Below are 12,291 nucleotides of genomic sequence, written 5' to 3'. Positions count from 1 at the left end.
CAATGGATACTGTCTTGCCACCGACAACACGAATCTCGGCCCGGCTCGGCCTCTCTGACAACAGCCAGGAGGACGGAGGAGAAAGCTTTCACAAAACGCCGTATACGAGGGAGCTGATCAAATATATGTTTGGAGATACAAGTAGTCAATTCCTTGTATTGGTGAGCTTAGTTTAGGAATGTATTATTTTGAACTGTTTTCATTATACGTAATCTGCAGCTGGGGAGGGATACGTAATAATGTGACAATATAGTATGAGCATTCCTAATCTAAAACATTTCATTAGGAATCATTGTATTTTGTATGCTTTACTCAATAAATTGTTCACAGATCATATCTATTTCTGTCATCATATTCACATATACCGACGTATGTTAAGGTTATGCACAGCCGATTCAAATGTTCGGAAAGGCAACTTAAAGCTTAAAATTGTCCGTAAACAGTGATTAAAGGAATAGTTTACGAAGCCATTACGGACATAAAGGGTGCGTAAAGGCACCGCTAAAGTGAAAAAACGTATCTTTCCAGTACTACGGAAAGGGCACGTAAAGACAATGTTTACGAGAAACTTAAAGGCAGCTAAAAGATCTCTTAAATTTTAAGTAAACGCATGCTTTCCGACCAAAAAAGGTCCGTAAACAATACTTTAAGGAATAGTTTACAACGCCTTTACGGACACAAAAGGTGCGTAAAGGCACCGCTAAAGTAGTGCAAATACGTATCTTTCCAGTACTACGGAAAGGGCACGTAAAGACAATGTTTACGAGAGACTTAAAGGCAGCTAAAAGACCTCTTAAATTTTAACTAAACGCATGCTTTCCGACCAAAAAAGGTCCGTAAACAATACTTAAAGGAATAGTTTACAAAACCTTTACGGACATAAAAAGTGCGTAAAGGCACCGCTAAAGTAGTGCAAATACGTATCTTTCCAGTACTACGGAAAGGGCACGTAAAGACAATGTTTACGTACACGGAAAGGTGCCGGAAAGGTGCGTAAAGATGGAAATTACGCCGCCTTTAAGCACGATTTAAGCATGCTTAAATATCGTTTTTCGTGCTGTGAAGGTACTGGGTGCTACCTGAAATGTCTGTTTCCAAAATCATATCCAGTTTCTTCAGTAACTGTTTTTTGCCATATCTTATTACCTGGATGTCTAAAAAATTCACTGACGTAACATTACTGAAACCATCACTTAAAATGATAAAATATGCAGGCATTGTCAACATTGAACATTGTCAGCAAATACAAAGCTCAAAATCTAGGATAGAAACTAATAATAGAAATATATGATGCATCACAGCCATTTTAAATGTTGACAGCCTACTATCCTGCTATTCCTATAGACCTGTCATATGAGGTATTGAAGAAGGTACATTGTACGTACCCACACAGACGTCTGATGTGATGCCCACTTTGGTGTACCCTTCTGGGCACAGACACTGGTACGTCCCTACAAAGTTCTTACACCTCAGGGTGGGAGGGCAGTCGTTCAGAGCTGGGCTTGAACACTCATCAAGATCTGGACAAGAACAGGACCAAAAGAATGCAACAAACCTTAAAACATATTTAATTTACTGTTAGTGTGACATTCGCATTGCTCATTAGCAATGCTACTAAAAAATAAAACAATTCACTAGTAGATGTATAATGCTGAACTTTATTCCAACACAAGAGACTACAAAGGATTAAATTTTCAAAGACCACTGTTGCCTTCATCAGGATAAGTAATGACAATAATGTAATCCATGAAAGTTGGGACATGTAACCTATTCACACAAGACTTGATTATTGTTTATTGACTATTGTTTATTGAAAAACCAAAAACCCATCACAGCCTCACGGCTGAGAGCCACCTAATACACGCCAAAGGTCAACGGTCGCGACCACTTTCACGCTCAAAGGGGTGTTTTGGGGCCACGAAAAGGCACCATTTTCACCCCCGAAAACACATATACAATAAAAACAAAAGAACGTGCATCATCTGCAGCCCAATAGCAAAACATATACCGAGTCTCAAAAGAATCTGTCCACCCAAATGCGAGAAACAGCTGCGAACATGAAAATATAAATCTCTCACAAAACCCTTCCACGGAAGGATGTCTCCTCCCCTGGAGGTAAAAATAGTAAGAAGGTCGTACCTCTGCAGTGCTTGCCATCAGCAGTCAGTGTGAATCCCCTGGGACAGGTACACTTGTACGACCCTGGTACGTTTAGACAACGGAACGCACACAGGTCCCCATCATAGGCACACTCGTCCACATCTGAGAAACAAAAAGACAGTCAAGAAAAACTTTACTTGATCCCTTCTGAACCCCTGAGATGTCAGTAACATTTTTCCAAGGACAGTATGCAGTAAATATAATTTTTATTATGTTACTAATTTTTTTCCTGACTCTTAGGTACAAGCGATGAAGTCAACTCAAAACAGTGTTAATATTTAAACAATGAATTTTGAACTTTTTATCAAACCACTGCATTGATAGATGGAAAAACTGTTACAAGTAGGAAGAAAACTTTAAGGACTTTCTTCAATTTTTGGGAGCAAAATATGAGCATTTTTGAGTTGATTCAGAGAACCAGAATCTTTTTTTTTTGCAAATCAGAAAAAAAAATGAAGAGGCGAATCCGAGAACCAACAAATTAAATTGGTGTGGCCTTATTGTTACAATAGCTTAGTACAGAGTGTGACATTTAGAATGATGACAAAATGGCACACACTCACCTACACACATCATCATAGGACCAGGTTCAAATCCACTAAAGCAATCACACTCAAAGCCTCCGATAACATTGGTGCAGGTTCCATTCCCACAGGGGTTTCCTACAGCACACTCATCAGCATCTGGAATGCAAGAAGAAACCACGCTGCAATTAACATTGTACAATGAATGCAGTGGAAAATGACATACATTTTGTTAGCCAGTGTCCTCACTATGAGACTGAAAGAAACAGATTATTTCAGACAGTTACAACAATTTCTCCATCCTTTCGTCATTTAGAAGATCACCAAAAAACTGCATTTCTACTAAGATCACAAAACCCACTAATCATGCAGAATGTGGGACTATTCATTATCCACTGCCTTCAAAGAAGAAGTCGAACCCCAGCTAGCATAGTTACTGTAGTAGTAGAAGTAGAAGTTTTTTTTCCAGACAGTTGTTACCTGTCTCCTGTTACTGTATTGCAATGACTCAGAGTATTATACTTGATTGTAAAAGCAATTAGCCTTCGGGCATGATTTTGCAAATTAAAAAAAGCTCATCACTTGGTAAAATCCATATCTAACTTAAATCCAGTTTAATTTTGATCCAACACAACCGTCTTCTGTCTTCCAACCACTTTTGATTCACTCCTGACCTCATCATGCTTCCGGAAAGTCAGCCAGTGGATGATTCATCAGCTTTATTATGAAGGTTGATGAGATCGACCAAAAGTTCACGGTGAGTTAACATCTGTGTCCATAATATCACCAGGGTCCATAATATCGCCACCTTGAGAAATAGTGTGCTTTAAGATATTTTACTGCAACATACTTTTGGTATGCACTACTTCACACATCAAATGTACATACCTAGGGTATGTTGCAGTAGAAATATCTTTAAGCACACTATTTCTCAAGGTGGCGATATTATGGACCCTGGTGATATTATGGACACAGATGTTACTTCTTTGTGTTGAATAAACGTTGAACTTCACCAAATAAACAATTCACCTTCAATCTAGTTTTTTTCAACAATTTTTCTTTCTGTGTGCTTAAAATAAATGCTATTACTGCATGAAAAATGAACACCCAAAACATGTATTTCTAATGCCAATAACTATTATAATAGAAAACACCAGGTCCTGTAGTCACTTCAACATGATCAGATGTCATACAGTATCTTGTATGTACATGTATTAGATTTACCACATTTGTGGAAGGATTAACATAACAGGTGGGTAACTATCACCTCTCTTCAAAGATGTTCAACCTGAGACTAGACTGTAATGTTTAAACTACTTACAACGGGAAGGACCCCTGTTCTTTTCAATTAGTGTGTTGGGATCTTTAAAGCTTTAATGTGCTGAAGTTCTGGCTCTCTTTAAACACAGAACCTCTGGTTTTATGTCCTATCAGAGATGACGTCCCTAAACGAAATTAGGTTGTACATTTGTACTCAATTACACCAGAGTCAAGTGAGGATCAAAATATTTTTTTTTTCAAGGATACAACAATGGGGCCAGCAGTGGATTCGAACACAGAACTTTTAGAGTCAACAGCCCACCTTGCCACCTGTATTGCATCTTGTTTGTTTGTTACCGTGATATAAACATGTACTATGTGAGTGCTGCACTCACCAATACAGTTGAGTCCTGTATCGTCCAGTAGGTAGCCTGGTGTACACTGACACCTGAAGGAGCCATCCGTGTTCACACACGTCCCGCCATTACAGATGAGTGGGTCGATGCCACATTCATTAATGTCTACAAGGGTGTTTCCTCCATTCACCTCAAAGCCAGCTCCACCAGGGCACAGGTCTCTGAACCCTTCAATATCTAGAAGGAATACAAAACACACAAGTTACATCTTCCATTGGCAGATGTGTCCCAGATTCTTATCATCAAGCCCATCACAGAATATGTTTACCTCATTTCTTAATATGTAAATTAGATCCTGATTTGCATAATATGCATCTCATTATGTTTATCTTCACCTTAGGCACCTACCTACATGTGCCAAAAACAAGGAAAACCCAGTTATTTGCAATCAAACTCTGAAACAAAATGCCTACTGCAGTTTCAAAGAAGCTGCTAGGAGGACAAAAATATGCCATATACTCCTAGTCCCAACAGCTTTAGACTACCTGACACTTCTGGAAAATTTTACCTCAAACTTTGTAGCTCCGCTGAAATACCCAAAACAGCCGCTGGAAGGTCCATTATCGAAATTGACCTGCATCTTTCCTGTCTCTACCTAACCACTAAATATCATATATAACAACCATCTGCATTTTCTGAAGTTATGCAGTACACAAAAAAAACACCAAAATACACAACTCTCTGCAGCAAAGTAGGAACATGATAGGATAACCATTTTCGAAGTTGAACTTAGTTTCTATAACCTCTGCTCACTTACCAAATATCATTAAGATTCGTGCACAAATGTTTTAGTTACATGTATCCTGCATACATGCAATCAACAAATGCACAAAAAGTCTGCTAAATTACGATTAAAAAAGCCAGATGCACCATTCTTCAACTTGAACTACAGTTTTACAACAGCTACCCACATGCCAAAAATGAAAAAAATCTGTCCACAAAAAATCGAGTTATGATGTTGACCTCCATACAGGGACACACCAAAGCTGCTCCACCAAAATCTAACTGGGGGTGCCCTAATTCCGACCTACCCCTAATTCCGTACTAGTTTGAAAAATCCTTGTTGCGGCGTTATGCATAGGAGCACGTGCCTATAAATAACCACAAGAATGGACAAAGTTTGGGGGTTAATATCAGTAATCCACAAAGTTTGTTTTATTTCGTACACTCCGACAACAAGCGAGTGAAAAATCTGTTTGAATTCGACGCTTGTTCGGGGGTTGACGAGCGTGTCAAAAATGCAGGTTTTGCTTTTCAAACAGCCACTTTGGAGCAAGTCGGGTAATCGTAAAAAGATAACTTTTTGGGGACAGAAAAACAATAGTAGATTTAGTTTTAGTAAATGCACATACCTATTACCAAAGGTACAAAATGTGTATGTGCGTTTGCTTGGAACATAGGTCAGAATTAGGACCCCTCCGTTACCGATTCCATATCTTTTTGACAAAAGCAATAAATGCCATTCAGGAAGTGGAGGTGCCGAAATATATGATGCCTTACGAGTGTGTTTAAAAGTTGGAAACACAGCTGTTAGCCATGTTTGTTTACTTTCTGGTCGTTTCTGGTGGCACCACAAACTGAGTGCTCCTTATCTGGGCTGTTTCAGCACCAACCATAAGTGTCAGAAATGTGAGATACATGTAATTGCACATTCGTCAAATATGTTAAAAAGTGGAAGTAATTAAAAAATTACAATCACACAATTATTTCTTTAAATAAAATATTTCAATGTTTGGCACAAAAATGTCACATAATGCCCCTTTAAAATTTGATGACTCAGTGGTCCAAATGATCCACTTGTGTTGATAAATTTTGTATGTGAATGAAAGAATGAATTATTTAATTTATGGAGTAAATGAATGAATGAATGAATGAATGACTCAGTGGTCCAAATGATCCACATGTGTAGATCAATTATTGTGTAAAACTATGTATACGAATGAATGAATGAACGATTGAATGAATGAGTGAGTGAGTGAGTGAGTGAGTGAATGAATGACTCAGTGGTCCAAATGATCCACATGTATAGATCAATTATTGTTTAAAACTATGTATGCAAATGAATGAATAAACGATTGAATGAATGAATGAATGAATTAATGAGTGAGTGAGTGAGTGAGTGAATGAATGAATCAATGAATGAATGAACGATTGAATGAATGAATGAATTAGTGAGTGAGTGAGTGAGTGAATGAATGAATGAATGAATGAACGATTGAATGAATGATATAATTAGATTTCCAAAAGTCCTACCTTCGTCCTTGTCAGGACACACCTCGCATGGATCGCCCCAGCCAGCTCCCATGGTGCAGCAGCATTTCATCTTTGTGGTGTTCATGGCACGGGGGGTCCTGCACTGGCTGGCCTGGAACACGTTGAAGCAGTAGCTTTCCCTCATATCTGAGAGGGAAAAAGGCATAATTTGCCACATAATGTTAGATTCATACAAGCTTTATTTGCATCTTTATGCCCGTCACCAGGAGCTAACTGCATATGGATAGCACATCGGCAGAACGTACTGCACCTGCGCGAAACCCGTAATGTATTGTACATAGCACTTCGGCAGAATGTCTCATATAAGGTAACCGTTTTATCCGCTCATATAAGGTTAGTATTTCGACAGTAGTTTCCAAATGTTGTGTTGGAAAGAATATCCTCTGCAACAGGAAAAATTCTGAAGCAACGTTGACCAAAAACCCAACGAAAACGCGAAAATACGGGGTTCTGTGCAGGCTCAGTACGTTCTGCCGACGTGCTCATATGGATGATGTTACATGTACTTAATGTAGTCCAGCAAGTCCCAGAGCAAAAGGGAAGGGGGAGGAAGTGATACAATAGTTGCTGTAATGAAACTGTTTAGCAATGGAATAGTGGCCGCTTACATTGTAAGTCGCTAAGATTAAGTTACCATTAACTCTTGTCAGTAAGTTAAACATAGTACATGTACAATCATGTAATATAATAAAAGGATAACGCAAAAGTCTTAGGAACTACATGTACTAGAAAGTACACTCTCTCTAATCTAAGTCTTACAGGGTTCTTCTCTCTTCTTAAAGCAGCTGGAGATGGATTCAAATAATTTCTAAATATTTTGTGTGGTCATGATAACTGATCTTTTTTTTTTCCAGCATACATGTATGGACATGATGTACATTGTACATTAACTGAAACATCAAACTGTGAAATTGACTGTAGACAATGCTGCAAAAGATAGTCCAGGCTAAGGCAGCTAATCCAATGGCATGCTACATTTTACCATATATTATGACAAAGATGTTAACTTTACCTTTTAGGCATGAGAATGGCTCCCAAGACAAGGAGACAGGGGAGGCCAGAAGATCTACACAAGTCTTGACCTGGTCTTGAGTTCTTGTGAGACTAGGTTACTCCATGATCAAGAGGTGGACGTCAAAAATTTGGAGGAATGTGTTTTTTACCTTTTCAACTCGTCACTGATTGAGGAATATTCTATACTAACTGCCAAGGCAATGGTCTTTATTGGCCCATAAAGATAGAAGATACAAACCCATGCAGTCGTTCCCAGTATCAGTGAGAGCAAAGCCGTTGGGACAGGTGCACTGGAAACTTCCATCTGTGTTTTCGCACTCTCCGTTCTTACATCTACCAGTCAGGTCTGCACATTCATTAATGTCTGAGGAAATAGCACATCAAGTTATGTTGTTACCAAGTTTCAAGTTCATCTATTTCACCAGAGTATATCTCAGATCTGCGGATCTATTTCCAGATATATCTGGGTGCACACTTTTTAAAATACAGCAACTGTCATGAAAACTACAACACAATAATATACAAATAATGTTACAAGTACATGTACAGACTTATAGACCCAACCAAAGTGGTCACAGTATGAACTTAGTCCAATCAGTTTCCAGGTTCAGTCCTACAGTCTGCAGTCCTCTACAGTCTGTTTTTAAATGCTGATGTTGATGTACATGTAAGTTGCCACTGATTGGCAACAAGAGTAGCCTGACTAAATCGCGCTCCTGGCGGCCGCCGCCCTAGGTTGCCGCCCCCCAAAAGCTTGATGTCAAACACGCGTAAAGCTGGCGGACTGTCGACGGCCCTGGTCCGCCATATATGGTTAATGAGATGCAAACGTCACGAACGGCCCTCAGACGGTGCGGCACCCAACAGAGATGGTTGCTATGGGCCTGTCGGTCGCTACCCAGTGATGGACGTCGGCGCGCCTTTCATGTCCCAAACTTGAAGTTTGGCCGAGGAAGGCACGGCCACCCGCTCGCGAGTCGAATCTGTTTCTATTTTCCAAAGTTTCTGGAACTTCCTCGTGGGAAATGGCAGCCACACCGAGAGAAAAGAATCTCATCCACGGATTTGTATTTGGCGTCACGATTTTCACTCGGCTATGTCCACATTTCGCATCTCTGATTAGTTGTAGCGTCCGCTTCCGGCAGCGCCGGCGGTATTGAAAATTGACCGAGCCGACTCGGCGCGCGTGTAATCAACTTTTCTTTCTTCGATATAAGCGCTAAAATGCTATTTTCCACAACCACACATCGATATTCTAGTGAAGAAATGCATAGTTTCAAGAATCAGTCTCAAAATTATATACTTCTATGCGGATTTTAAACGTTTTTCGTGCCATTTTGTCGTCGCTGAACCCGGAAGTGTGGACCTCGCTCTCGGCGTGAGTTTTCTTTTACCCACAAAGTAATTAATTTCTAGCGTATTTTACCCTGCGTTTTATCGATCAAAACAATAAACAACTCCCGCTGAGGAGAAGCCAGTAACATTTTAGATTCCAGCAATTATAAAGTATCGACAATTTGACAGGAGTCAACATCGTGGCACAAGAATCACAGTCGTCAACCCGCCGTTTTCGCTTGCTCTGCACTGTTTCACGATCTCGGTCTTCTCATAGCCGGTAGGAAGACACGAAAACACGTCGTTTCTCTGTTTAACGAAAAAATTGTATCGTCTATTCCTGAAGCGGCTCTAGGGGCCAGGGACTCCCAAAGTCCACACACACAGACTCCAGAATGCACAGAAACTCGGTTTCGGGCTAGTCGCAGCTATTTTTCTGAGAAATTCCCACCCGCAGTCGATCAAATTTCTCGTCCCCGCCCGGTACGTACTCCGCCCTTCTCCGGCTGCCTGGCGCCGGCCCAGTCGGTTCCCACATTAATTCCTAATACTGGCTTCCTATTGGTGACTCCAGGAAAGGGAACGGGCCGCCCGACTTACAGCTATTCTGCCACAAGCTCTTGGGGTGGGGGTCATTAACCTCCAGCCGAGAGCTTGTGTATACACAGGCTAGCAACAAGAGTAGCCTTTGGTACTGCAGACTCCCCTTGAAGGTTTCTATGTGTGCTTTAGGAGTGTAGATCTAAAGGCTTGATGAGAATTCTCAAAATAAGCACCTTCTCTCTTACACAGATGTACATGACATACTAATATACAATAACACATACTCATATCTGAGTATTTATAAGACATTGAAAGTCATTTTCTGGAAAAAGATTTTTAAAAAACACTTTCTCAGCCAGGACTCATTTTGTCACTACTGTAACAGTAACTACAGATTCTGAAGCTGTCACTACTACATATTATTAAGCAAATCACCATAGCTTTCTTCCTCTATACTCTTTCAGGAGAAAATTCCATGCTGAAAGCTTCTTTCCTATAACTACATGTACATCACTATGGAGCAAGCTCCAAAATGGGTACAACCTTAAACTTTTCAAGTCTAAGGTTAACAAACATCTGTCATTACAGTCTCATTATGTATTTACTGTAAATGACACCCATGTGGCTCATATGAGACTTGTTTTGGGGTGAACATTATTAGTAAATAAGGCCACACAGACTTGATTTTATGGATGACATCCTCTGAGGACCCCTAAACTAGTGCGCGCGGGTGAATAAAAAAAAATTCCGGCCAAAAATAAAAATGCTACTAAACCACAGGAATACAAAGCTGGTATTGTGAATTTCCAGTTATACATTACAACGTAGTCGAGAAGCCGGCATATGTTGGCTTTTTGCGGATATTTATGAATCGGCACTGTACGTATGTACTGAGTTCGTGAGTCGTGGAGCTTCAGCAGCCTGGGTGCCATCCTCCAGAGTTACCCACCGGCTCCGTATTGTCGCTAACTACCATGGACTAACCAGGCCTAGAGCCAGGCCAGACGTGATCTGTTTTCTTTTTTTTTTGAGAGAGAGTAGGCGAAAATCAATGTGCGTGCGGATGTTATCCATAAAATTAAGTCGGTGTGGCCTAAGTATAGTAAATTAAAAAAAAAGATTGACTAGTATGGGCAGGTTTACAACCATGACATCTACATCTACATGTATGTACCTTCACAGAAGTCTCCTCTAGTGTTGATTTCATATCCCTCGTAGCACTCACAGGTGAAGGACCCGTCTGTGTTCCTACACGAACCTGACCCACATGTCCCCAGCTCTCTGCATTCATCAATATCTGTAGGCAGTCAAAGAGAGAACATCTTACATGTACCAACCTCAGCATGAAAGTTTATCTGTGTTGGTATATAACATTATGATAACAGTTAAACTTTACGTGACCAACACTGAAGTTTCCCAGCATATACATATAGAATCTCCAGGACACTCTGTCTCACTAGAACCAGATTTCTTTGCGAGAGGAGTGAAAGAGGCGGTGTACATTCAGGCCAATTGTCCAACACTGAACAGAGACCGGGGGGGGGGGGGCGTCATAGGTTATCTGCCACGCACGACCCTCTGCTGCAACCACACGTGTTTCCGACGTCACGTCCCGGAAGCTGCAGTAGAAGGGTCCATTCCGTGAACAAGGCTGACGGAGTCAGTCGAAAATTTGGGGTAAGTCCCAATTTACTTGGTGTTGGTTACGCGTAAAGTTTAACTGTTATCATAATCATACCAACCTGTGCTGTATTGCTTTTACATATTTGTTTCTTTGTTTATGAAAGTGAGACATACTGTAAAGATGTTGCTAGATACATGATCTAATACTAAGCTATTATTTCATCCATTATTTTCTACCACTATGAACTAAAAAGTCACTTTAGAAGTCCTTTAGAAGTCAGTTTTAACTTTTACTGAACAGGAAAAGAAAAGAAAGTACTATGGGAAAGCTTATTAAGGCTACATTATGTTAATTAGAGTTAGCGCCCATCCTTTGGAGATAGAGAGAGGCCGGTATAGAAGGCTACCTGTATGTGAAAGAATTTGTAAATATTGTAATGCAAAGGCTGTGGAAGACGAAATACACTTTATCTCAAATTGTTCCTTTCATAGCAACGCTCGAAATGAGTTAACTATTCAAACTTCTACAATTTATCCCAATTTTACTAAAATTACAGACCAAGAAAAAACTATTCTTCTTTTAACTTCCCAAAACCCACTAATTTTAGAAAAGGTGGGACATTACGTCTTCCATAGTCTAAAAAAGAGAAGTCAAACCCCTTAGACATAGTTTTAGACATAGCTATAGCTGTAGACAACTACCTTTCATCATGTAGATTTTAGTTATTTTATACTACGTTTCATTATGGGTTCACCACACCACGAAGTGGTGGTGAACCCATATTGCTTTTTCTGATGTTTCTTCTTCTTCTTCTCCTCCTCCTCCTTCTCCTCCTGCCATTTTTTAAATGGATTCAGCTTCTTCATTTTAGGGCCTAAGGTCCTGAAATTTGGTATGGAGGTACAGTGGGCAAATACCCCTAGGCGTTTTTTAAATTTTTGTGATACAGGCTTTTACAATCGTTTTATTTGCTTTTTTAGCGGTCCCCATAGGAAAGTACTGTGCGGGGGCGTACGCGCGTGACGTAATAAGAAAGAAATTCGGCGGCATGCCCATATATGGGCATGCAAGCATGAACCTGACGCAGCCTAATCTTTTCTTCTTGCTGATTGGCTGTTGGATTTGATTGGATTAACTCAAT

General features: G+C 40.1%; 1 protein-coding gene across 5 annotated transcripts in view; it reads right to left on the bottom strand.

Moving 5' to 3' along the window:
• The window catches only part of LOC109467720 (fibrillin-2-like), a 162,390-nt gene that overhangs the window by 17,455 nt on the left and 132,644 nt on the right, over nucleotides 1-12,291 (bottom strand). For all 5 annotated transcript variants that reach the window (XM_019765768.1, XM_019765767.1, XM_019765766.1 and 2 more), the window contains exons 51-57: nucleotides 10,701-10,823; nucleotides 7,887-8,012; nucleotides 6,614-6,760; nucleotides 4,340-4,537; nucleotides 2,724-2,843; nucleotides 2,140-2,262; nucleotides 1,386-1,520 (exon numbers count right to left, since the gene is read on the bottom strand). In XM_019765768.1, coding sequence (XP_019621327.1) covers nucleotides 1,386-1,520; nucleotides 2,140-2,262; nucleotides 2,724-2,843; nucleotides 4,340-4,537; nucleotides 6,614-6,760; nucleotides 7,887-8,012; nucleotides 10,701-10,823 — 972 coding nt within the window. The remainder of the gene's footprint in view (nucleotides 1-1,385; nucleotides 1,521-2,139; nucleotides 2,263-2,723; nucleotides 2,844-4,339; nucleotides 4,538-6,613; nucleotides 6,761-7,886; nucleotides 8,013-10,700; nucleotides 10,824-12,291) is intronic.

Source organism: Branchiostoma belcheri, unplaced genomic scaffold (assembly GCF_001625305.1).
Source record: "Branchiostoma belcheri isolate BF01 breed outbred unplaced genomic scaffold, Haploidv18h27 scaffold189, whole genome shotgun sequence".
NCBI classification, from domain to species: domain Eukaryota; kingdom Metazoa; phylum Chordata; class Leptocardii; order Amphioxiformes; family Branchiostomatidae; genus Branchiostoma; species Branchiostoma belcheri.
This window is presented reverse-complemented; position numbering and strand designations above follow the sequence as displayed.